At 53.7% G+C, this 26,497-nt stretch overlaps 1 protein-coding gene across 1 annotated transcript; it reads right to left on the bottom strand.

Moving 5' to 3' along the window:
* Window positions 1–1,098: 1,098 nt before the first annotated feature.
* On the bottom strand, window positions 1,099–17,778 carry SIRT6 (sirtuin 6). The gene is made up of 8 exons (XM_081321382.1): window positions 17,636–17,778; window positions 14,504–14,631; window positions 10,440–10,622; window positions 8,850–8,909; window positions 5,029–5,124; window positions 4,496–4,576; window positions 2,854–2,977; window positions 1,099–1,745 (listed from the first exon to the last, which is right to left on the bottom strand). Exons 1-8 carry the CDS (start codon window positions 17,699–17,701, stop codon window positions 1,434–1,436), a joined length of 1,050 nt encoding a protein of 349 aa, XP_081177508.1. The 5' UTR covers window positions 17,702–17,778; the 3' UTR covers window positions 1,099–1,433.
* Window positions 17,779–26,497: the final 8,719 nt, after the last annotated feature.

Consider the following 26,497-nt stretch of genomic DNA (forward strand, 5'->3'; position numbering starts at 1 on the left):
GAGGAGGAGAGAGGGGAGAGAGGAGAAAGGGAGAGAGGAGAGGGAGATGCAAGAGAGGGGAGAGGGGAGGAGGAGAGGGGGAGAGAGGAGAAAGGGAGAGAGGAGAGGGAGATGCAAGAGGGGAGAGGGGAGGAGAGAGAGGGAGAGGGGAGAGAGGAGGAGAAAGGGAGAGAGGAGAGGGAGATGCAAGAGAGGGGAGAGGGGAGGAGAGAGAGGGAGAGGGGAGAGAGGGGAGAGAGATGCAAGAGAGGGGAGAGGGGAGGAGAGAGGGAGAGGGGAGAGAGGGGAGAGAGGAGGAGAGAGGGGAGAGAGGAGAAAGGGAGAGAGGAGAGGGAGATGCAAGAGAGGGGAGAGGGGAGGAGAGAGAGGGAGAGGGGAGAGAGGAGAGGGGAGAGAGGAGAAAGGGAGAGAGGAGAGGGAGATGCAAGAGAGGGGAGAGGGGAGGAGGAGAGGGGGAGAGAGGAGAAAGGGAGAGAGGAGAGGGAGATGCAAGAGGGGAGAGGGGAGGAGAGAGAGGGAGAGGGGAGAGAGGAGGAGAAAGGGAGAGAGGAGAAAGGGAGAGAGGAGAGGGAGATGCAAGAGAGGGGAGAGGGGAGGAGGAGAGGGGGAGAGAGAAGAAAGGGAGAGAGAGGGAGATGCAAGAGGGGAGAGGGGAGGAGAGAGAGGGAGAGGGGAGAGAGGAGGAGAAAGGGAGAGAGGAGAGGGAGATGCAAGAGAGGGGAGAGGGGAGGAGAGAGAGGGAGAGGGGAGAGAGGAGAAAGGGAGAGAGGAGAGGGAGATGCAAGAGAGGGGAGAGGGGAGGAGGGGAGAGAGGGGAGAGAGGAGAAAGGGAGAGAGGAGAAGGAGATGCAAGAGAGGGGAGAGGGGAGGAGGAGAGAGAGAGGGAGAGAGGAGAGGGGGAGAGAGGAAGAGAGGAGAGAAGGGAAAGAGAAGATGACGGGGAGAGGAGGAGAGAGAGGAAAGAGAGAAGGAAGAGAGGAGAGAAGAGAGGGACAAGAGAGGAGAGAAGGAAAAGAGGGAAAAGAGGAGAGGGGAGAAGGAAAAGAAGAGGGGAGAGAAGAGAGGGAAGAGGAGAGAGGGCAAAGAGGAGGGGGGAGAGAGGGGAGGAAGAGTGAGAAGGGAAGGGACCCTAACCCTCAACAGCACCCAAGAGACATACAAAGAGGGCACAAGCCAGGATTTCCTGGCCTGGTCCCACAGAAAGAAGGATAAGTGTTACCTTCTTCCAGAAACGGAAAATCTGGGCTCGTCCAGAAAGCTTCAAAGTTTCGGGGGGGGAAAAAAAAGAACCCAAAAATTATCCACGGGACCCGAAAGGAAGACAATTCTTTAAAAAGTCAGGTAGGAACGCCAAGGCCAAGGTGGTTTTTCTGAGAGGAGACCCAGGCCAAACACCTGGGCCGACAGCCCCGCTGGGATGGGGGGGGCCTCCATCAAGTCGGCAACGGCTCCAGCTTCGGCTGCTTCGCCGGGACCGAGCCGCCATCCAGCAGCCGGGATTCCTGCTTCAGGACCGCCGTGTGTCCCAGGCCCTCCCGGCCACCGTTCCAGCAGGGAGCCGGCTCTTCCTGGCTCAGGAACGGCAAGTCCGTGCCAGTCTGGGAGAGCGGTTTGGCCTCTCGCTGCTCCCCACGCTCCACCACCAGCGGACCGCTCCACTCGGGGATCTCCAGCCCGAGGAGCTTCATCAGCTTCGTCATGACCTCGTCCACATAGCCGTGGATGCGCAGGTCCGCGTGCCTGTCCTGGAGGGGGTGGGGTGGGAAAAAAAGAGGGGGCAAAGAGACGAGGTCATGACGGAAGGCGCGTGAATTCCGTAAGTTAAATAAAAGAAGCTTCGGAGAGGCGGAAGAACGTCGGAGCCCGAGGAGAGCCGAGGTAGGAGGTGACCAGGCTGAGCCCGAAGGTGGGGTCAAACGCGTCATCAGTCTGGAGTTGCGACGCTCCCACAAAAGCTCCCCGCGAATTCCGCTGACTCTTTTATCTGGGGCCAATTTGCCTGCACCGCGAGTAGGTCAGATTCTTGTGTGTACCGTGTTCCCCACAAAAGAAGACCCGGTCTTATTTTATTTTTTGCCTTCAAGAGAGGCAGCAGGTCTTATTTTGGGGCGAGGGGGAGGACTGCCTTTTCCACTCACCTCCGGCAACAACAGGCCCGCCCAGCTGCCCCGCTTCTTCGGCGGCCGAAGGAGCAGCTTCGTTCTGCCAGAGAAAATTGAGTTCCGGCCTGCGTTTCGCAGCCAAGAGGCCTTTCCGGAAGGCCTCTGCAGCCGAGAAGCGAACTACGTAGCTCACTTCTCGGCTACAGAGGCCTTCCGGAAAGGCCTCTTGGCTGCGAAACACAGGCCTGAGGATGCTGCAGAAGTAGTAGGCCGGCGAGGAGAGGCCTGGCTGCAACGGTAAGCGGGTGCAGGGCCCGTGGGGCAGCTCCACACACACAGACACACCCCACCCTAGCTTGTGCCTCGCTCCAAAACTAGGGCTTATTTTGGGGGTGGGGCTTATATTAGCCCCACCCACCCCTCAAATCAAGCTAGGGCTTATTTTCAGGGCAGGCCTTGCTTTCAAGGAAACACGGTACGTGGCGCGAAATAAACTCTTTAGTACTTTTGAACTCTTATATTCTGGCTCCAGGTTTCTTGCACCTGACGGCCGATAATTGGACACTTTCCTTCCTCCTCCTCCTCCAAGTAGCCAGGTCCTCTGCTAGCCCAAGAAAAGAGGATCCTGGCTTGCCGGTCATCCGCAGCCCTTTTCCCTACCGAGGGGAAGGGGGGGCTGCCCCAGAGGACCTGAAAGCCAAGAGGGTCGACTGTCTAATGGAGGGAGGGGGGCTTCTCGGCGCACACTCACGTGCTTCGTGGGCTGCAGGTTGACGATCACCAGCTTCCCGCCCTTCTTCTTGGTCAGCAGCGGAAGGTCCCCGCTGGGCTTGATCTGCAGCGAGGTCCCCAGGGTGATGGATAAGGAGGCCCTCCTGCAGGCAGACGAGCAGTCAGCCCTGGAGAGCCTTTTCAGGGAGAAAACCGGGGTGGGAAGCTGGGGGTCTGGGACTCCTGGCCTGCCGTGGAATTTTCTCACACACACAAACACACACATCTCTCTCTTGGGTTGCGGGGTCCTTGGTGCTCTCTGAGTTTGGTTGCTTTCTTGCAGATGTTTAGTGAACCAGCCAGGTAACATCAGGAATGGTGGAAGGGGGGTCGGTTTGGGAGGAGGAGGAAGAGAAGGAGGAGGAAGGAGGAGGGAGGAGGAGGAGGGAGGAGGAGGGGGAGGGAGGAGGAGGAGGAGGAGGAGAAGGAGGAGGAGGGGGAGAAGGAAGGGGGAGGAGGAGGGAGGAGGAAGGAGGAGGAGGAGGGAGGAGGAGGAGGAAGGAGGAAGAGGGGGAGGAGGGGGAGGGAGGAGGGAGGAGGAAGAGGAAGAGGGGGAGGAGGAGGGAGGAATGAGGAGGAGAAGAAAGAGGAGGGCTGTAGGGTCCTCAGTGCTCTCTGAGTTTGGTTGCTTTCTTGCAGATGTTTAGTGACCCAGCCAGGTAACATCAGCAATGGTGGAAGGGGGGTTGGTTTGGGAGGAGGAGGAAGAGAAGGAGGAGGAAGAAGGAGGAGGACTGTAGGGTCCTTGGTGCTGTCTGAGTTTGGTGGTTTTCTTGCAGATGTTTCTTGACCCAGCCAGGTAACACCTTCAGTGCTAGAAGGGTGTGTGTGTGTGTATTTCGTTCTCCTCCTACATACTAGTGGCTTGCCTTGTCCGTGTTGGTGAGAGTGTTTTAATGGCTCCTTGATTATATTTATATTTATATATTTATATTTATTTGATTTATATACCGCCCTTCTCCCGAAGGACTCAGGGCGGTGAGTCCTTCCTTAGCCTGCTGTTTACAGCTAGCTTGTCCGTCTCAGTTGGGAATTCCTTCGTGTACTGTTTATTGTTTGACAACTTGTTTATAAACAGAGTGCAAACCCCGCTCCTTTCCAGCATTGATGATGTGACGTAGCTGGGTCGTGAAACGTCTGCAAGAAAACCACCAAGCTCTGTGAACACCAAAGACCCCACAGCTGCCCTCCTCCTCCTCCTCCTCCTCCTCCTCCTCCTCCAACCCCGCTCCCTTCTAGCACTGCTGATGGGACATGGCTGCATCATGAAACGCCTGCAAGAAAACCGCCCTGCTCAGAGGGCGCCAAGGACCCCACGGCCGTCCTCCTCTCCGCAAAAACTGCTTTTTTTTTTTTAGCACTGATGATGTTACCCAGTTGGGTCATGAAACGTCTGTCAGGAAGCCATGAAGAAGCCCCACCGTTCGCTCCTGATAATTCTATTAGTCACATTTCAACTCCTTTGGGGAACCCCCGTCGGCCTTCCACAACAGCGGCAGCAGCAGCTTCCCCAACCCGCTGGCTGAACAGATTCCAGAAAGATCCAACCCAGCGGAAATTCAGCATCCTTGGGAATCGCGGGGTGGGTGGGTGGGTGGGGTGGGGTGGGGTGAGAAACACACCTGCTGGCTTCAGAGGCCAAATTCAGATCACGGTCTGGCAGAGCATCTTCCCAGTCTAAGATGGTGTCCATTAACTTGCCTCTTTACGGAGAAAGACAAAACGCAAAGCCGTCAAAACCCGACCGTGAACAGGAAAGAATAAAGCATCTTTTAATACATTTAATACATTTTAACAAGCATTTTTAATACATTTTTTAAAAATACGTAACGCACTCCCTCCCTCCCGTGTCTGTCGGCATGGGCCCCAAGCGCCCCCCCACCCGTTTCCTCTTCCTCCAGAGTTGGAAGGCATGAATTGAGACCCCCCCCAGCCCACCCTTCCCAGCTCCGTCTCCCAAATTCCAGCGCCCAGGAATTGGGAGATGAGCAGGGGTTGAGTGGAGACAGAAAACCGGTGTTCAGAAAAGGCTGCAGAACTCTTTTTAAAGCTGAGCAGCTGACAAAATAAAGAGAGAAAGAAGGGGATCTGATCTTGGGAGGGAGAGAGGGAGGGAAATGGATCCCACTCGGGAAGGCAGCCGTGGGGCAGGCACCTGCAGGATCGGAGCCCTCGGCGTTTGGAGGCGTCGCAGAGCCGGCCGGTGGGCTTCAGCCCCATGGTGCCCACAACGGTGTCCCTCACGTACTGCCTTGAAAAAAAATACAGAAAGAAGACACAGCTGCGGCAGTGACCACCAGGCCTTTATCTGGTTACCGTATATACTTGAGTATAAGCCGACTCGAGTATAAGCCGAGACCCCCAATTTCACCCCCAAAAACTGGAAAAAGTTATTGACTCGAGTATAAGCCGATCCGCCGTTCTGCAAGCCTCTGCCGCCAGCAGAGGCTCGATCCGCCATTTTGCAAGCCTGAATACACAGGAATACCCTGTGTGGCCGCGGCTCTCGGGGAAGCCCTGGCTGTCCGCTTCCTCGCTCCATGCTGCCATTCGGGGCCCGCGCGTTCCCCGGGCAAATCGCGGCGCCCAGCAGGCGAGGAAACACGCCCGCTCCAGTCGCCCCCCCTTCCCTCAGGAGACGCGAAGCAAGTGACTGCCCGGAGCTTACCGAGGACTTGCGCGCGGCAGAGGCTTCGGTGCTTCCAGGATCGCGCGCACCTCTCCCAAGCCGCCGCCGTCCGGAGACCTGCTGAAGTTTGGGGAGGTTTGGGGAGGTGCGCGCGCACCTCCCCAAATGTCGGCAGGTCTCTAGACCTCCGCGCCCTGCCTGCCTGCTTCTTTCCGCAGCGGAAAGAAGCAGGCAGGCAGGGCGCGGAGGAACGGAGACCTGCCGACGTTTGGGGAGGTTTGGGGAGGCGCCCAAACCTCCCCAAACGTCGGCAGGTCTGCGCGGAGGAACGGAGACCTGCCGACGTTTGGGGAGGTTTGGGGAGGCGCCCAAACCTCCCCAAACGTCGGCAGGTCTGCGCGGAGGAACGGAGACCTGCCGACGTTTGGGGAGGTTTGGGGAGGCGCCCAAACCTCCCCAAACGTCGGCAGGAGGAATGGAGACCTGCCGACGTTTGGGGAGGTTTGGGGAGGCGCCCAAACCTCCCCAAACGTCGGCAGGTCTGCGCGGAGGAACGGAGACCTGCCGACGTTTGGGGAGGTTTGGGGAGGCGCCCAAACCTCCCCAAACGTCGGCAGGAGGAACGGAGACCTGCCGAGGTTTGGGGAGGCGCCCAAACCTCCCCAAATGTCGGCAGGTCTGCGCGGAGGAACGGAGACCTGCCGAGGTTTGGGGAGGCGCCCAAACCTCCCCAAACGTCGGCAGGAGGAACGGAGACCTGCCGACGTTTGGGGAGGTTTGGGGAGGCGCCCAAACCTCCCCAAACGTCGGCAGGTCTGCGCGGAGGAACGGAGACCTGCCGACGTTTGGGGAGGTTTGGGGAGGCGCCCAAACCTCCCCAAACGTCGGCAGGTCTGCGCGGAGGAACGGAGACCTGCCGACGTTTGGGGAGGTTTGGGGAGGCGCCCAAACCTCCCCAAACGTCGGCAGGAGGAACGGAGACCTGCCGACGTTTGGGGAGGTTTGGGGAGGCGCCCAAACCTCCCCAAACATCGGCAGGAGGAACGGAGACCTGCCGACGTTTGGGGAGGTTTGGGGAGGCGCCCAAACCTCCCCAAACGTCGGCAGGTCTCCGTTCCTCCGCGCCCTGCCTGCCTGCTTCTTTCCGCTGCGGAAAGAAGCAGGCAGGCAAGGCGCGGAGGTCCGGAGACCTGCCGACGTTTGGGGAGGTTTGGGGAGGTGCGCGCGCACCTCCCCAAACCTCCCCAAACTTCGGCAGGTCTCCGGATGGCGGTGGCTTGGGAGAGGTGCGCGCGATCCCGGAAGCACCAAAGCCTCGGCCGCGCACAAGTCCTCGGTAAGTTTTTTTGTTGACTGGAGTATAAGCCGAAGTGGAATTTTTCAGCCCAAAAAGTGGGCTGAAAAATTCGGCTTATACTCAAGTATATACGGTATATTTATTTATATCCCACCTTGATTATTTTTTACAAATAACTCAGGGCGTCGAACAGGTCTAACACACCTTCCCCCCTCCTGTTTTCCCCGCTAACGCAACCCTGTGAGGCGGGTTGGGTTGAGGCAGAGGGACTGGTACAAAGTCAACTAGCTGGCTTTTATACGTAACCCGGGACTAGAACTCACCGTCTCCTGGTGATTGGCCCAAAGTCACCCAGCCGGCTTTTGTGCCTAAGGCAGGACTAGAACTCACTGTCTCCTGGTGATTGGCCCAAAGTCAACCAATTAGCTTTCATACATAACCTGGGACTAGAACTCACTGTCTCCTGGTGATTGGTCCAAAGTCACCCAGCCGGCTTTTGTGCCTAAGGCAGGACTAGAACTCACTGTCTCCTGGTGATTGGCCCAAAGTCAACCAACTAGCTTTCATACCTAACCCAGGACTACAACTCACTGCCTCCTGGTGATTGGCTCAAAGTCAGCCAACTAGCTTTCATACCTAACCCAGGACTAGAACTCACTCTCTCCTGGTGATTGGACCAAAGTCAACCAACTAGCTTTCATACCTAACCTAGGACTACAACTCCCTGCCTCCTCGTGATTGGCCCAAAGTCAACCAGCTGGCTTTCATACCTAACCTAGGACTAGAACTCACTGCCTCCTGGTGATTGGCCCAAAGTCAACCAGCTGGCTTTCATACGTAACCCAGGACTAGAACTCACCGTCTCCTAGTGATTGGCCCAGAGTCACCCAGCCAGCTTTCATTACTAAGGCAGGACTAGAACTCATTCTAGTCTGGTGCCTCTACTAGACCAAGCAGGAAGCATTCCCGCCCTCCAGATCTTGGGCTGAGGGATGGCAAGCCATCAACAGCTTCTCGACCACACAACCCTCTTCTGCTTCCACGTATGGCTTAACAGCTGCCTCCTGGGCCGAGTGACTGACTTATGGGGCGTCAGCATCTGGATAGGCCGCCGAGATGCTTTCACTGGGGTGGTGGAGATCCAGAGCCTGCTCTTGTCTATCTGGACCGGGATGCCTTGCGTACAGTCACTCATGCACTCGTGACCTCTCGTCTGGACTACTGCAATGCTCTCTACATGGGGCTGCCCTTGAAGACCACTCGGAGGCTCCAACTGGTGCAGAATGCAGCCGCGCGAGTTGTGTTGGGAGTCTCCCGATACTCCCATGTTACACCTTTGCTCCGTGAGCTGCATTGGCTGCCGGTTGCCCTCTGGGTGAGATTCAAGGTGTTGGTAATGACTTACAAAGCCCTACATGGCATGGGTCCGGATTACCTACGGCAACACCTGCGGCCGGCGTCAACTTCCCTCCATCCAGTGCGCTCCCACAAAGAGGGCCTCCTCAGGGTGCCTCCGATCAAAGAATGTTGATTGGTGGCCCCCAGGGGGAGGGCGTTCTCTGTGGGCGCGCCAGACCTGTGGAACCGCTTGCCGGTCGAGCTCCGGATGGCCCCCGACCTTCGCTCCTTCCAGCGGGATCTAAAAACTTATTTATTTGAGCAATCCGGCCTGGTTTGATGGGTTAGGGTTGGGGTTTTAACATGGTTTTTAATTATTGTTTATATTGGGCATAATATTTAATTGTTTTTTAACTTTTGTACTTCGTTTTTATATTTATTGCCCTGTACACCGCCCTGAGTCCTTTGGGAGAAGGGCGGTATAAAAATTTAATAAATAAATAAATAAATAAATAAATTAGGGGAAGATGTCTTGCGAAGAGAGACCCAGCCCGGGCCACCAATCAGAGCTCCGGAAATTCTGCAGGGCAGTCTTCCGCTTTAAGGATGCTGAGCATCCCCGGTTAAAAGAAACCACCGTCATTAAAAGCCACATTTTTCAACCTCAGGCATATAAAAGCAGCTGGGGGGTGGGGGTGGGGAAGGAACCTACTTGCCGCATTTCACGCATTCCTCTACGAACATGTTCCCGTGCAGTTCTGCCAACTTGTCCCTGGAGACGGGAGGAAAGGTTGATAAGACAGCGGAGATCAGGGTAACTTGAAGACTTTTTGTGGAAGTTGCTCTCTTGTTTATCTACTCGGGGCGTAAGAGCCTAATCAAGGAACCACCAAGAAGACCCCCCCCACCAACAAGCCAGCAAGCCCCTAGTAGATAAACAGGGGGCAGACCCCACTGACTCCCTTCCAGCACTGATGGGTGTTCCCTAGTTAGGTCACGAAACGTCTGCAAGGGAACCATCAAGTTCAGAGAGCCCCAAGGACCCCACAGCTGCCCTCCTTCTCCTGTCCCACCGCTCTTTCCCCTTCTCCTCCAACACTTTCTCCTTCTCCTGTCCCACCACTCTTTCCCCTCCTCCTCCAACACTTTCTCCTTCTCCTGTTCCACCACTCTTTCCCCTTCTCCTCCTCCTCCAACACTTTCTCCTTCTCCTGTCCCACCGCTCTTTCCCCTTCTCCTCCAACACTTTCTCCTTCTCCTGTCCCACCACTCTTTCCCCTTCCCCTTCTCCTCCAACACTTTCTCCTTCTCCTGTTCCACCACTCTTTCCCCTTCTCCACCACTCTTTCTCCTTCGCCTTCTCAGAGAGCACTCCATGGTCCTGGTCCTCCTCCCCACCCCAAACAAACCAGACTCCCTTCTAGCACTGATGATGTTCCCTAGTTGGGTCACCAAACGTCTGCAAGGAAACCACCCAGCTCAGAGAGCACCAAGCACCCCCCACTCCTCCTCTTCCTCGTCCTCCCCCCCAACCCCCAGTTCCCTTTCTAGCACTGACAATGTTCCCTAGTTGGGAACGATCTGCAGGTTCGCTTCAATGGTCCCGCGTGTGATGGATTGATCTAAGGCAGGCATGTCAAACTCGTGATGTCGCGCGACGTATCTGGACTTTCCCCTCCATTGCCGGCAATGGAGTGGGTGCAGTTTCGGCACGACACATCCAGCCCGCGGGCCGGCAGTTTGACATGCCTGATCTAGAGCAAGGGTGTGGAACGATGCCCCCACTTTATGACTGGTGGACTTCAACTCCCAGAATTCCTGAGCCAGCATAGCTCGGCATGGAAAGCTCTCCCTTTCCCCCTGGGCTAGGCCAACCTTGGCATCTCTATGACTCATGGACTTCAACTCCCAGAATTCCTTAGCCAACCTTGGCATCTCTATGACTCATGGACTTCAAGTCCCAGAATTCCTGAGCCAGCCTGGCTCAGCTTGGAAACCTTTCCCTTTCCCCTCAGCATGGCTGGCTCAGGAATTCTGGGAGTTGAAGTCCATGAGTCATAAAGTAGCCTAGGCCTAGGCCAGGGGTAGGCAACCTCGGCTCTTTTATGACTCGTGGACTTCAACTCCCAGAATTCCTGAGCCGGCATGGCTCAGCTTGGAAACCTCTCCCTTTCCCCTCAGCGTGGCTGGCTCAGGAATTCTGGGAGTTGAAGTCCACCAGTCCTAAAAGGGCCAAGGTGGCCTACCTCTGGTGTAGCCGGACACCTCATCGGCCGCAAGGCTTCAAGCAGCTAAGCGTTACCTGGGGAAGCCGGACCTCACGTGGAGCCCGTCTATGTTCTGGCTGACCAGAAAGTGCAGGATTCCCACTCGGTGCAGCTCCAACAAGGCCATGTGAGTCTTTGACGGTCTCGCGTTCTCAAAGGTCGTGTCGAACTTGGGGACCAGGCCCCGCTCCTCCATGGTCCACACCCCGTTCGGGCCCCTGCACGAAGAAAGAGAAGCGTGGTCAGTTCCCAACTTACGACAGTTCGGTTCATCGCCGTTCAAAGTTACGACGGTGCGGGGGGGGGGGAAAGGGACTCCTGGGCTCTTCACGCTTAGCGGCCGTTGCGGTGTCCCCCCAGGGTCACGGGATCGAAATTCAGACGCTTGGCAACTGGCTCGTGTTGATGACGGTTTCATTCCCCCTTTGCGACCTTCCGTTCGCCCAAGCCAGATTCACTTAACAACCGTGGGGCTCGCTTAAGACCGGTGGGGATTCATTGAACGACCGTGGCAGGAAAGATGGTAACATGGGGCAAAAGCCACTCGAGAAACGTCTCGCTTAGCAACAGAAAGTTTGAGCTCAACTGTGGTTGACGGTGGAGGACGACGTGTCGCTGGCATGGCTCCAGGCTACCTGAGGAACGTCAGCCAATCAGAATAGAGCTGGAAGGGGCCTTGGAGGTCTTCTAGTCCAACCCCCTGCTCAGGCAGGAAACCCTATACCATTTCAGGCAAATGGCTGTCCAGTCTCTTCTTAAAATCCTCCAGCGATGGAGCGCCCGCAACTTCTGGTGGCAAGCTGTTCCACTGGTTAATTGTCCTCCCTGTCAGGAAGTTTCTCTTTAATTCCAGGCTGCTTCTCTCCTTGATCAGTTTCCATCCGTTGCTTCTTCTCCTGCCTTCGGAGAATAATGTGACCCCCCCTCTTCTTTGTGGCAGCCCCTCAAATACTGGAATACTGCTACCATGTCCCCCCCACCCCTTCTTTTCTCTAGACTCATGGGACTGGGCAACTCTCTTGACGCCAGCAGAAGGGGCATGCTGGGGACCCCACCATCCAATGAATTCTGGCTGGCAGGATCCAGGAAAAGAGCCTTTTCTGCTGTGGCTTTGCCCTCTGGAACATCATGGCCCTCAAAGTGGGACCTGCCCCCAACTTCTTAGGCTCCCGAAAGGGCCTTAAAACCTGCCTCTGCTGCTTGGCCTGGGGCCCAGCCAGGGCCTTGATATTCTGGCGGGGGTTACTGGATTAAATAGAAGACCCCCACCTCCACCCCATCGTAGACTCCCCCCCCTTCTATTTGAGTGAATTGTCTTTTCATTCTAACGTGACGTTCGCTCTTTTGCAGCATCGTTTTTATTGTGTTGCAAGCGGCTCAAGGGTCCCGTGGCAAGTTTCGAATCTTGCAGAAATGTCTAAGATTTCTGCTTATTTGAAAGATCATTCACAGGAAAGATATATTTCAGTTTGGAGGAGATGGATAGATTATATTCAAAACAAATATGGGACTAAAAAGTTCCATTTAGCTTATGAGTAGATTTTAGTGGGATATTGTTATTGGTACTTTGTTTGTAGTTATGTTAAAGGGGAGTTAAAGCACATTATGAATTTGGTTAACTGTATATTATGCATAATTTTTATTTAGAATATGATTATTGTAACTATAATCCTGTATTTAGCTCTGGGAAGTGGGGGGGGGGAAGTGGGCGGGTTTGGGGTGGGGGGGATTTGGGGATATATTGTAAAATTTTGTTTTCGTAAAACTCTTTAATAAAAAAAAAAGAGAGTGTCCCGTAGCAGGGAAATGGGGAAGATATAAACTGAATTAAGTAAATCAACAGCAAATACATAAAACGAGGAACTGTTTTGAACCTGGTAGAAACGGCTGGATGCAAAATGTTTCCGGCAGCTCAGGACCCCCTATGGGGGTGGGAGAGAAAAGAGGAAAAAAGTATTGTGCCGAGATGGAATATATTCACCGATTGTTTGCCTTGAGGGGAAAATGTCATGGAAATCATTTCAAGGACAGACTACCCCCTTCAACCAGTTATTTAATTCTACCGACTTCCTGGATTAATTGTAGCAATCAAACTTAACCAGGATAGATGTCTTATGCCAATGTTCTCAAGGATGAAACTTCGGCAGCTACGTGCCTCTGGGTTTCAACTTGCCTTTAGAATAAGGGGGGGGGGAGGAGGAGGTGTAACTTTCAAGTGGGTTAGATGGAGAAAAAAAACTTCTACGACTTCACTAAAGACCCCGAGAGCCTGAAACCTTTTCAAGGACACCAGAACAGGTGTGGATTTGAAGCAGACGGTTCCCATAACAAAGTAAACTTGTTTATATGGATTATGTAAGACGTTGGGGCAGTTGGCTGGGAAAGTTATTGCTGAAGTCTATGAATTGGTGTTGGAACCTCAGAGTTAGGTTTGCTTCGACATAACCAAGCGGTGTATTCAATAAACAGTGAGATTTTTGGAGACGGAATGAACCTGGAGTTTTATTTGGATTCTCGAGCTGGATGTTGACAACTATACAGGTAGTCCTCCTCTTTGGACCACAATTGAGCCCAACCTTTCCGTTGCTAAGCGAGACAGTTGTTAAGTAAGTTTTGCCCTCTTTCATGACCTTTTCCTGACACCGTTATTAAGGGGATCGCTGCAGTTGTGAAGTTAGTAACAAGGCGGTTAAGCAAACCTGGCTTCCCCCAAAAGATTTGCTTATCTGAAGGGCACAAAAGGGGGGTCACATATGGGATCCAGGCCAACTTGCCATGGTCAACTCAACGCGGCCAGCTCGCCATAAGATATGAGTCACGCTAATATCGAAGGAATGGTGGAACAGACTCATTAAAGAGAGGATGCCCAAAGGAGGGACAAAATGAAAGGTGAATGACAAAAATCAAAACATTTTTAAAATTATTTTAAATACTTAAAACTGAATTGTTGAACTGTCCCACAGCCAGTTGTCCCACACCACGTTGGCCATGCCACGTTGTCCCGTTCCGATCACATGATCCTGGGACACTGCAGGGGTCATAAATACGAACCAGTTGCCAAGCTTCTAAGTTTTCATCACGTGACCACAGGGATGTTGTAAGTGTGAAAAACGGTCCTATCTCACTTTTTCCAGTGGCATTGTCGCTAAATGGCCACTAAATGAGGACTACCTATATTACATGAATATTCAACCATAAGCCTGCAGGCTTTCCCCTGTTATTTCCCAAAATGAGATTGAGCATCAAGGCTTCATAATTCATAACCTGTACATTAAGCATTGCTAATATTTAGAGAATAGAAAAGAAGAGAATAGAACAGAACAGAGAATAGAATAGAATAGAGAAAAGAGAATAGAATATAAAATACAATAGAGAACAGAAAATACAGAAAATAGAAAATAGAATACAATATGGAGAATAGAAAATAGAATACAATATAGAATGTAGAATAGAACAGAATATAGAATAGAATATAGAATAGAAAACAGAATACAGAATAGAAAATAGAACATAGAATACAATACAGAATAGAGAATAGAAAATAGAATATAGAGAATAGAATACAACATAAAATACAATATAGAATAAATAGAAAATAGGATATAGAATATATTTCTTTATTTCTTTATTATATTTGTATACCGCCCTTCTCCCGAAGGACTCAGGGCGGTGAACAGGGCTCATATAAAATGCAAAATACAAAAGTTAAAAGGGAATTAAATAGGAGCCCGAGCTAAAACAATAAATAATGGTATAAAAAACCCGCAATAAAAACCCCAACACATCCCCCATCAGGCCAGGCCGGCTTGTTCAAATAAATAGGTCTTCACAATATAGAATAGAATAACAGAGTTGGAAGAGGCCTTGGAGGTCTTCTAGTCCAACCCCCTGCTCAGACTGGAAACCAACATCTTCCAAACCAAAATCCTTATCCTCATTTCAATGCACGGCTTCCTAAAAGGAACCAGGTTATTTTCAAAGTCTGCCGTTCCCAACCCACGGAACCCCAAACTCCCAAGTGAAAAAATCAGAGTCAGCCGAAGCTTGATCTCCTCCAGACCTCTGGCCTCAGCTGTCCTATTTCCTCACTCCAGCCTACCTGAAATCTGGGATCCCAGCGGCTGTGCTGATTCCCGCCCCGGTGTGAAACACCACCCTGAAAGAATTCTGGATCAAGTCAGCCAACTGGTGGATCTTCCTCTCCAACTCCTCCGGTGAATCAAAGATCTGAACCAAAAAAAAAATTGAAGCCATCCTAGAGTCAGCGTCGATTGGTTGCGTTGCAGAGGGTGCAGCAAGGGGGTGAACCCCAAGGTGTGAACCCCCAACACCGGGTACCGACAGCCAGGAGTGTAAATGCCCTGCTGAGAGAACCCACCGCTAGGTACCATCACCCCCCGCCAAATAAAGGCTGCCCTAATTGCTTTCTGCTATATTAATTTATGACTACTAGTCCTCGACTTACGACCACAACCGAGTCCAAAATTTCCACTGCTAAGCAAGGCAGGTGTTAAGGGGTTATTAAGCGAAGCACTGCAAGCGGCTAGGATCAGGTGAACTTTGCCCATCTGCTCTCCACGGTTGTTACCCCGAATCGCTGCAGTTGTTAAGTGAATCACACGGTCCTTCAACACGTCTGGCTCCAGCTTCCACAAGGCCTCCCCTTGCCTCTTCCATTGCCCCCCCCCGGCCCGGGCAGCCCCTGGTGACTCAGTTTCCCCCTTCTCCTTCGTTGCCTCAGTTTCCCTCCAGGCCCTCCCAAGCCTCAGGCTCCTGCCCCCCCCCGGGTGCCTCAGTTTCCCCCTTCTCTTTCCCTGCCTCAGTTTCCCCCCAGGGGTCCCCCAGCTTCTGGCGCCTGCTCCCCTCCCCCCCCCCCGGTGCCTCAGTTTCCCCCTTCTCCTTCCCTGACTCAGTTTGCCTCCAGCCCCCCCCCCCCCGTTTCAGGCTCCTGCTCCCCCTCCCCCCAGTGCCTCAGTTTCCCCTTTCTCTTTTCCTGCCTCAGTTTCCCCCCAGCTTCTCGCGCCTGCTCCCCCCTCCCCCGGTGCCTCAGTTTCCCCCTTCTCCTTCCCTGCCTCAGTTTCCCCCCAGGGGCCCCCCAACTTCTGGCGCCTGCTCCCCCCTCCCCCCAATGCCTCAGTTTCCCCCTTCTCCTTCCCTGACTCGGTTTGCCTCCAGCCCCCCCCCCAGTTTCAGGCTCCTGCTCCCCCTCCCCCCAGTGCCTCAGTTTCCCCTTTCTCTTTCCCTGCCTCAGTTTCCCCCCAGGGGTCCCCCAGCTTCTGGCGCCTGCTCCCCTCTCCCCCCCCCGGTGCCTCAGTTTCCCCTTTCTCTTTCCCTGCCTCAGTTTCCCCCCAGGGGTCCCCCAACTTCTGGCGCCTGCTCCCCCCTCCCCCCGTGCCTCAGTTTCCCCCTTCTCCTTCCCTGCCTCAGTTTCCCCCCAGGGGTCCCCCAGCTGGTGCCTGCTCCCCCCTCCCCGGTGCCTCAGTTTCCCCTTTCTCCTTCCCTGCCTCAGTTTCCCCCCAGGGGTCCCCCAACTTCTGGCGCCTGCTCCCCCCTCCCCCGGTGCCTCAGTTTCCCCTTTCTCCTTCCCTGCCTCAGTTTGCCTCCAGCCCCCCCCCGTTTCAGGCTCCTGCTCCCCCTCCCCCCAGTGCCTCAGTTTCCCCTTTATCTTTCCCTGCCTCAGTTTCCCCCCAGGGGCCCCCCAACTTCTGGCGCCTGCTCCCCCCTCCCCCGGTGCCTCAGTTTCCCCCTTCTCCTTCCCTGCCTCAGTTTCCCCCCAGGGGTCCCCCAACTTCTGGCGCCTGCTCCCCCCTCCCCCCGTGCCTCAGTTTCCCCCTTCTCCTTCCCTGCCTCAGTTTCCCCCCAGGGGTCCCCCAACTTCTGGCGCCTGCTCCCCCCTCCCCGGTGCCTCAGTTTCCCCTTTCTCCTTCCCTGCCTCAGTTTCCCCCCAGGGGTCCCCCAGCTGGTGCCTGCTCCCCCCTCCCCGGTGCCTCAGTTTCCCCCTTCTCCTTCCCTGCCTCAGTTTCCCCCCAGGGGTCCCCCAGCTTCTGGCGCCTGCTCCCCCCCCCCCGGTGCCTCAGTTTCCCCCTTCTCCTTCCCTGACTCAGTTTTCCCCCAGGGGTCCCCCAGCTGGTGCCTGCTCCCCCCTCCCCGGTGCCTCAGTTTCCCCCTTCTCCTTCCCTGACTCAGTTTGCCTCCAGCCCCCCCCCCAGTTTCAGGCTCCTGCTCCCCCTCCCCCCAGTGCCTCAGTTTCCCCTTTCTCTTTTCCTGCCTCAGTTTCCCCCCAGCTTCTGGCGCCTGCTCCCCCCTCCCCCGGTGCCTCAGTTTCCCCCTTCTCCTTCCCTGCCTCAGTTTCCCCCCAGGGGCCCCCCAACTTCTGGCGCCTGCTCCCCCCTCCCCCCAATGCCTCAGTTTCCCCCTTCTCCTTCCCTGACTCGGTTTGCCTCCAGCCCCCCCCCCCAGTTTCAGGCTCCTGCTCCCCCTCCCCCCAGTGCCTCAGTTTCCCCTTTCTCTTTCCCTGCCTCAGTTTCCCCCCAGGGGTCCCCCAGCTTCTGGCGCCTGCTCCCCTCTCCCCCCCCCGGTGCCTCAGTTTCCCCTTTCTCTTTCCCTGCCTCAGTTTCCCCCCAGGGGTCCCCCAGCTTCTGGCGCCTGCTCCCCCCTCCCCCGGTGCCTCAGTTTCCCCCTTCTCCTTCCCTGACTCAGTTTGCCTCCAGCCCCCCCCCCTTCAGTTTCAGGCTCCTGCTCCCCCTCCCCCAGTGCCTCAGTTTCCCCTTTCTCTTTCCCTGCCTCAGTTTGCCTCCAGCCCCCCCCAGTTTCAGGCGCCTGCTCTCCCCCCCCCCCGGTGCCTCAGTTTCCCCCTTCTCCTTCCCTGCCTCAGTTTCCCCCCAGGGGTCCCCCAGTTTCAGGCTCCTGCTCTCCCCCCCCGGTGCCTCAGTTTCCCCCTTCTCCTTCCCTGCCTCAGTTTCCCCCCAGGGGTCCCCCAGTTTCAGGCTCCTGCTCCCCCCTCCCCGGTGCCTCAGTTTCCCCCTTCTCCTTCCCTGCCTCAGTTTCCCCCCAGGGGTCCCCCAGTTTCAGGCTCCTGCTCTCCCCCCCCCGGTGCCTCAGTTTCCCCGGGGAGGCCTCGCCATCCCCCATTGCTGAGGGTCCCTCAGGGGGGCAAAGGGGGGCGGGGCAGGGATGGCCCGTTCCCATGGCAACGAGGCCTCCCGTCTTCTTCTCCTTCTCTCTCACCCACCTCCGGGAGGCCGCACTTCCCCTTGTCCGGGTAGGGCGACAACCCCGCCGCGTAATTGACCGACATCCCGCCGCTGCCTTCCCCCCCGCCGCCGCTCCGCTACGTCTTCATCGTTTCGTTGGGAATCATTAAGGGCCTTCCCCCCCCCAACCCCACCTCAGCGGATAACTTCCGGTCTGGGGAAAAAAAAAGACCGGAAGGCGACTTGCTGCGCAGACGCATCGCACTACCATTAGTTGCGGCGAGGGGTTCGCCATCTTTGTTTTGGGCGGAGAGGCGGGAGTGTTGCTTTCATTGAAAGGTGACGAGTCGAGGGCGCCATGTTTGATAGTGGTAAAGAGGGGCGGGGGAAAGAGAGAGAGAGAGAGAGAGAGAGAGAGAGAGAGAGAGAGAGAGAGAGTTTCTGGGCGTCGTCGCGTATAAGATAAACTGGCGGCGTCGCCATCTTTGTTTCGGGCAGCTAGGGCGGAAACGCGGGAAAGAGAGAAGGCGAGGGGCCTTCCGGGAGGGGGGGAAAATTTGCTTTCTTTGGAAAGAGAGTTCAAACAACCCCAAAAATATTAACATCGCAATATTGATAAAAAGTACCAGTTTAACATCATGTTGACCTTTGAAGACTCCAGTAACAGATGGATTCAGACAATCATGCAGGCCAGGGATAGGCAACCTCGGCTCTTTTAGGACTCGTGGACTTCAACTCCCAGAATTCAGCATAGCTGACTCAGGAATGCTGGGAGTTGAAGTCCATGAGTCCTAAAAGAGCCGAGGTTGCCTACCCTTGATGCAGGCTAACCTTTCTCATCCTGGTTAGGTTCCCTTTTGTGCTTAGGGAGTCGTCTGAATCCAACTCCCTGGTCAGTATAAGTGTCAAGCTATTGGGAGAGCTGAGAAAAATTCAATCAATTAAGTCTGCTGGGTCAACCCAGCGGGTTGAAAGACACAAGACTAACCCTTTGAAGGAAAACACGTTTTCATGGCGTTTTTTTTAAAAAAAAATTCTCTCTTAACTTTCATTCATTCCAGTTGGCTTCATTTCCTTAGTCCAGGGGTAGGCAACCTTGGCTCTTTGATGACTCGTGGACTTCAACTCCCAGAATTCCTGAGCCAGCATGACCAGCTTGGTTAGCTTGTTAGCAATCAAGACCCAGATAAGCCGAGATTAGCACCAGGATTAATGCTAGAGCCAGGGGTAGGCAACCTTGGCTCTTTGATGCCTTGTGGACTTCAACTCCCAGAATTCCTGAGCCAGCTGGCTCAGGAATTCTGGGAGTTGAAGTCCACAAGGCATCAAAGAGCCAAGGTTGCCTACCCCTGCCCTAGTCCAACGGCCTCCGACCTTGACCACTTTAAGACTTGTGGATGACCAGCTGTCTGTAAGGAATGCAAATCCTTCCATTCCCCCACCATCTGGTCAGAGCTGAAGAAGCGTCTTGGAGGAGAAGCGAAATGTCTTCAAAGAAAAAAACAAGATTAAGTTCAGTTGCCTCCTGAAAAAAACAAAAACCTTTGCTTCCCCACTGGGAGCGTGTTATCTCTGAACAACAGGAACTGGGAACAAGGCACAAAGCACAGGTAGTCCTCAACTTTACGACAGTAATTGGAACAGGTAGTCCTCGACTTTACGACATTAATTTCTGTTGCTCAGCCTGGCGTTCGTTAAGTGAGTCCTACTCAAATTTACAACCTTCTTTGTTTATTTATTTCTTACTTATTTGTTTGTAAAATTTATTAGCTCTCCATCTCGCTTTGTTGTTAGCTGCGAAGTCGTGTCCGACCCATCGCGACCCCATGGACAACGTTCCTCCAGGCCTTCCTGTCCTCCACCATCTTCTGGAGTCCATTTAGGCTCACGCCTCCTGCTTCAGTGACTCCATCCAGCCACCTCATTCTCTGTCGTCCCCTTCTTCTCTTGCCCTCCATCTTTCCCAGCATGAGGCTCTTCTCCAGTGAGTCCTTCCTTCTCATTAGGTGGCCAGAGTATTTGAGTTTTAGATTCAGGATCTGGCCTTCTAAGGAGCAGTCAGGGTTGATCTCCTCTAGGACTGACCAGTTTGATCGCCTTGCAGTCCAAAGGACTCGCAGGAGTCTTCTCCAGCACCATAGCTCAAAGGCCTCCATTCTTTGGCGCTCAGCCTTTCTTATGGTCCAACTTTCACTGCCATACATTGCTACTGGGAAGACCATAGCCTTGACTATACGCACTTTTGTTGACAGGGTGATGTCTCTGCTTGTTAGTGTGCTGTCTAGATTTGCCATAGCATTCCTCCCCAGGAGCAAGCGTCTTTTAATTTCTTGGCTACCGTCCCCATCTGCAGTGATCTTGGAGCCCAGGTAAATAAAATCTGTCACTATCCATCTTGCTACAGGTGGCTTTTTTTTTGGCCACAGCTGTTAAGCCAAATTGCTAGAGTTAAGTGAATCGAAGCAGTCATTAAGTGAATCCAGCGTCCCCTGTTGATTTTCACGGTCGGACGTTGGCTGGGAAGCTCACAAATGGCAGTCACGTGACCCTGGGATGCCGCAACCATTGTAAATACATGCTGGTTGCCAAGCACACCTGAATTTTGATCACGTAACCACAGGAGAGTGTTATGGTGGAAAGGGCGAGTCAGTTTTCCAGCACTTTGTAACTTTGAGTGTTCTTAAATGGTCCTAAGTCAGGGGGAGTCTTCAAACTTGGCCCTTTGATGACTTGCGGACTTCAACTCCCAGAATTCCTCAGCCAGGCCTGGCTGAGGAATTCTGGGAGTTGAAGTCCGCAAGTCATCAAAGGGCTAAGTTTGAAGACCCCTGTTGTAAGTCAAGGTCTATCTCTATTGCTGTACAGTATATCCTTTTTGAAATTTGGAATCCACCTGCAATTCAAACCTTACCGGGGCCCAAAGCAATGTGCAGCTCATCCTGAACTTTCAACCATCTTTCAGCCTGTAGGAAGTCAAACCCTTCCCCCCCCCACTTTGCAAGACTACCTGTATCGTCTTACAGTATATTCTTTTGCAATTCAGAGTCAACCTGCACTTCAAACCCTACCGGGGCCCAAAGCACTGTATTATCTCTGGGTCATTTCTGCGCTCCGTGGAACACCAAGGCAACTGCAAAGGTATCGACTGCACCACCTGGGAGAGGAGTTCAGTTACCTGCGACAGGTAATTAATTAATTATCAGGGAAGACTCAGAGCTCTTCTGTCTCCTGCCCCACCCTCCGTGTACGGATCTCCAATCATATACCTAGGATCCAGGTGTACCTGTACGGATCTCCAGCTGTATACACACCTAGGAGCCAGGAATATTCTGAAACCGCTTGGCAGCCAGGTGTACCTACCATAGGAAGAGACCTTTGCTACTGTGTGGGTGTTTGCCCCCCTGCAGCGAAACACGGATCCGAGGGCCTCCGTGGGACCCCAGCCGAACCGAGCGACAAAAAACAAACAAACACACAGACCAGCTCATAACCCCGACAGACCACCCCAGGTAAGTCTTTCCTCATTTGCATATTTTTGTTAGCAGCCCTCTTCTTTCCTAAAAACCCAAGCTTTGCAGGGCAACGATTTTTCCAAGGGCTTCAGGTACCCAAGGAGAAAATCTGGGCAAAAAGTTTTATAGCTTTTTTGTTGGATCAACAATCGGATTCCTCCGAGACGCACCTGCAGGGGATGGTAGGCACCGTCTCCACCTTCTGACGTGACGGAAAATCGGATCTTAATTAAACCACAAGGGGATGGCAGAGGCTGACGATCTTCTGAGACCAAAGCACGAGATCCAATTCCCTGCTTGCGGATCCCAGGTGGTGGGTTGGTTGGGGGGGGGAATCCCCCAAAGCAACCGAGAGTTTTGAAAACTCAGAACAGAGAAACGGAAAGCGCCAGGTGTGAATCAAGGCCCTGTTGTGGGTGGCACAATTTTGGGGGGGGGGGTTTGGTTTCCAGCTCCCGGCTAAGCCCACTACCGTCCCTCTTGGCATCGTTTGCCGGCGAAGGGCTTCAGTGGTCCGACTGCAGCCCCTCCCCACACTTATGACCAGTGGATTAGCAGCCTTTGAAGTTACCACAGACCCCCCTAAAAAGCTATTTAGAATAATATAGAGTAACAGAGTTGGAAGGGACCTTGGAGGTCATCTAGTCCAACCCCCCTCCGCTCAGGCAGGAAAACCTACGCCACTTCAAGACAAAGTGGCTGTCCAGTCTCTCCTTAAAAGTTGGAGCACTCACAGCTTCTGGAGGCAAGGAGTTCCACTGATTATTTGTTATTTGTCCCACTGATTATTTATTTTGAAGTTCTGATCTTTTGGGCGCTTAGCAACCGGCTGGAATTTGTAGCCCTTTTCAGCACATCCTAGTGATATAATTTACCACGTTTTTCTTGTTAGCTCAGTTCTGCTTACTGGCAAAACAGCCGTAGCAAATAATGTTTATGTTTTATGTTTTATTTAATTTATATACCGCCCTTCTCCCTAGGGACTCAGGGCGGTTCACAGGGCATATAAATAAAATACAATACTATACAAAAGTTAAAACAAAGATTAAATCAGTGCCCAATTAAAAAACAATAATGCAATCTAAAATGACAATTTAAAACACAGCTCCCCCATCAGGCCAGACCGGCCAATTCAAACAAATGGGTCTTCAGACCACGACGGAAAGTTCGGAGGTCCGATGCCGTCCGGAGCTCCACCGGCAGTTGGTTCCACAAAGCCGGGGCACCCACAGAGAAGGCTCTCCCCCTGGGGGCCGCCAGTCGACATTCCCTGACCGGAGGCACCCTGAGGAGGCCCTCTCTGTGGGAACGCACAGGACGGAGGGGAGTTGAAGCCGGCAGCAGGTGGTCCCCGAGGTACCCCGGACCCATGCCATGTAGGGACTTAAAGATCATAACTAAGACCTTGAACCTCACCCGGAAGACAACTGGTAACCAATGCAGCTCGCGGAGCAAAGGTGTAACATGGGAGTACCGGGAAACTCCCAAGACAACTCTCGCGGCCGCATTCTGTACCAGTTGGAGCCTCCGAGTGGTCTTCAAGGGAAGCCCCATGTAGAGAGCATTACAGTAGTCAAGGCGAGAGGTCACGAGCGCATGAGTGACCGTGCACAGGGCATCCCGGTCCAGATAGGGCCGCAACTGGCGCACCAGGCGAACCTGGGCAAAAGCCCCCCTAGTCACGGCCACTACATGATCTTCTAGGGTAAGCCGTGAATCTAGGAGGACTCCCAAGTTGCGAGCCCTATCCACGGGGGGTAAGAGCTCACCCCCCATAGAAAGAGATGGAACATCTTGAATGTCCCGGGATGCCGGAATGCACAGCCACTCAGTCTTGTCAGGGTTGAGCTGAAGTCTGTTCCTCCCCATCCAGACCCGAACCGCCTCCAGGCAACGGGACATCACAGCGAGGGCATCACTGGGGTGGTTTGGGGTCGAAAAGAAAAGTTGGGTATCATCGGCATATTGATGATACCCAACTCCAAAACCACGAATGATCTCACCCAGCGGTTTCATGTAGATGTTGAACAGGAGAGGCGAGAGAACCGACCCCTGAGGAACTCCACAAACGAGAGACCTCGGGGCCGATCTCTGCCCCCTTGCCAACACCGACTGCGAACGTCCCAGGAGATAGGAGGAGAACCACCTAAGAACCGTGCCTCCCACTCCCAATCCCCTGAGACGCCGCAGCAAGATACCATGGTCGATGGTATCGAAAGCCGCCGAGAGGTCTAATAGGACTAGGACAGAGGAATATCCCCTGTCCCGAGCCCTCCAGAGATCATTCACCAGAGCGACCAATGCCGTCTCCGTGCTGTACCCGGGCCTGAAACCCGATTGGTAGGGGTCCAGATAATCCGCTTCATCCAGGACCAGAGGGAGCTGATGCGCCACCACACTCTCAACAACCTTCGCAAGAAAGCGAAGGTTGGAGACTGGACGAAAGTTGTTCAACACAGCTGGGTCCAAGGCAGGCTTCTTGAGGAGAGGTCTCACCACCGCCTCCTTCAAGACGGTGGGGAAATAACCCTCACTCAAAGAAGCAGATATAACCGCCTGGAGCCAGCCTCGTGTCCTCTCCCTAGCTGCATAAACCAGCCAGGAAGGGCACGGGTCCAACAAACATGTGGAGGAGCTCAGCCTCCCCATAATCCTGTCCACTTCATCAGGGGTCACAGAATCAAACTCTTCCCAGATAACGTTGACAAGACCGTCCGTGTCCTGATCGCCTGACTCTGCCCAGCTGGAGTCCAAACCGGTCCGAATCCGAGCGATTTTATCCGACAGATATAGACTAAATTCCTCGGCACGACCCTGCAAGGGATCCTCCCTCACCTCCTGATTAAGAAGTGAGCGAGTCACCCTAAACAGGGCGGCCGGGCGATTATCTGCGGACGCAATGAGGGTAGAGAAGTAATTACACCTCGCCACCCTCATCGCTGCGAGATAAGACCTAATATAGGTTCTTAACCGCAACCGGTCGGGTTCGGATCGGCTCGACCTCCAACAGCTCTCTAGGCCCCGTTTCCGACGCTTCATCTCCCGGAGCTCCGCGGAGAACCATGGAGCTCGCTGGGATCTGCGCCGGGTCAGGGGCCGCAAGGGTACAACCCGGTCAAGTGCCTCAGTGGCTGCCCTTTCCCAGGTTTCCACTAAGGCATCCGCCGAGCTGTGAGCAATGGAGGCAGGTGGGGACCCCAGCGCCGCTTGGAATCTATCAGGATCCATTAAGCGTCTGGGGCGGTACCATCTAATTGGTTCCGTATCCCCACGGCGGGGGGTGGCAAAACGGAAGACCATCCGCAGGAGATGATGATCGGTCCATGACAGGGGCATAATAAATGGAGAGCCCCCACCAAGATCATCCAACCACCGTCTAGATAAAAAAATCAGGTCAAGAGTGTGGCCTCCCTCACTCTAATGGCTTCGCTTAATGGCTTTACAACCACCTTGTTTGTTTTAACAACCACAGCCAAAAAAAAAAAAAGCGCTGATAAAAATGGGGTCTGGCTACATGTTGATTTGCTTTGGAACCATCATAACTTACGACAGTAATTGCTAGGCTTAATTACGTCCGTAAGTCGAGGACTATCTGTATTAACTAGACGCCGCAGGGCTGTAACTTGTAAAAAAATACCTTCCTTAGTCCTTTTCTAGACATGCCCATCGCTTGACGCCTTGAGGACCAAGGTCTTACAGTTGACCCCCCAACTTACGACCACAATTGAGGCCAAAATTTCCATTGCTAAGCCGGGCGGTTGTTAAGTCAGCTTTGTCCCACTTTACAACCTCGTTTGCCGCAGTTGTTAAGTGAATCAATTCTGTGGTTAAGTCAGTACCACGGCTGTTAAGCGAATTTGGCTTCCCCCCCACCCTTGACTTTGCTTGTCAGAAGGTCGCAAAACGGGATCACGGGACCCACCCCCTCTGGGGGGGGGGTCACTGCAGCCGTCATAAATAGGAGTCAGTTGGCAAGTGGCTGAATTTTTGATCACGTGACTTGGGCATGCTGCAACGGTCGTAAGTGTGAAAAACTGTCATAAATAGGAGTTGGCTGCCGAGCGTCTGAATTTTTGATCCCATGACCGTGGGGGGGTGTGGTGTGCTGCAACGGTTGTAAGTGTGAACAATGGTCATAAATAGGAGTCTGTTGCCTGAAATTTGATCACGTGACCCTGGGGATGCTGCAACGGTCGTAATGTGAAAAACCGGTCATGTTTTTTCAGTGCTGTTGTAACTTTGAACACTGGAAGTTTTTAAGAGGAGACTGGACAGCCATTTGTCTGAAAGGGGTATAAGTTCTCCTGCCTGAGCAGGGGGTTGGACTAGATGACCTCCAAGGTCCCTTCCAGCTTTATTATTATTATGTTAAATTGAATGCATGATTATTGGTTGAGGCAATACAGGTAGCCCTCGACTTAACGACCATTCGTTTAGTGACTCTTTGAAGGCGCAAGTGCCTCACGTCCGTGTTTTTCACTCTTACAACCGTTGCGGCATCTCTCTGCTCACATGATCGAAATTCACACGCTTGGCAACTGGTTCACATTTATGACGGGTCGCAGTGTCCCGGGGGTGGGTGGGTGTCACGTGACTCCCCTTTTGCGACCTCCTGACCAGCGAAGTCCAGATTCGCTTAGCCACCGGGTCGCTAGTTGAACGCCTGCCGGGATTCGCTTAACAGCGGTGGCAAGAAAGGTCGTAAAATGGGGCAAAATTCACTCGGCAGTTCTCTCGCTTAGCAACAGAAATGTTGGGCTCCATTGTGGTCGTAAGTCAAGGATAGCGGGATTCCAGTATTTGAGGGGCTGCCCCAAAGAAGAGGCAGTCAAGCTATTCTCCAAAGCGCCTGAGGGCAGGACAAGAAGCAACGGATGGATGGAAACTAGTCAAGGAGAGAAGCAACCTGGAACTAAGGAGAAACTTCCTAACAGTTAGCACAATTAACCAGTGGAACTCCTTGCCTCCAGAAGTTGTGAATGCTCCAACACTGGAGGTTTTTAAGAAGAGACTGGACAGCCATTTGTCTGAAACGGTATAGGGTTTCCTGCCTGAGCGGGGGGTTGGGCTAGATGACCTCCCAGGTCCCTTCCAGCTCTAGTCGGATTCTGATTCTCTGCACCCGTGTCGTAGGTGGGGACCACAGACCCTTTCAACCCTCTTGATTTGTCTCTTGCAGAGAGCCTCATGAAGAGCCTGAAAGCCAGGTTCAAGAAGGGCGACGTGAGTACGAGAACCGCCGTTGCTGTCTCCTATTTTCAGCCCCGTGCCTAAGGTCAGGATTAAAACCCGGAGCCCTTTTTCTCGCAGCCTTCCAGCCCTGCAGTGTAGGTTGTAAAGGGGAGCAGGAACTCCAGTTCTCTCTAATAACCGTGGACCATTTACACC

Source organism: Vipera berus (genome assembly GCF_964194415.1).
Source record: "Vipera berus genome assembly, chromosome: 1".
Classification (NCBI taxonomy): domain Eukaryota; kingdom Metazoa; phylum Chordata; class Lepidosauria; order Squamata; family Viperidae; genus Vipera; species Vipera berus.

What these genes read in the sequence shown, in the direction of transcription:
- SIRT6 (XM_081321382.1), bottom strand. Translation starts at nt 17,701, where the DNA reads ATGTCGGTCAATTACGCGGCGGGGTTGTCGCCCTACCCGGACAAGGGG. An exon ending in GCTGGGATCCCAGATTTCAG is followed by an intron (nt 10,623 to 14,503) that starts GTAGGCTGGAGT and finishes TTCTTCGTGCAG; the next exon opens with GGGCCCGAACGGGGTGTGGA. An exon ending in CGAGGGCTCCGATCCTGCAG is followed by an intron (nt 4,577 to 5,028) that starts GTGCCTGCCCCA and finishes TTCTCCGTAAAG; the next exon opens with AGGCAAGTTAATGGACACCA.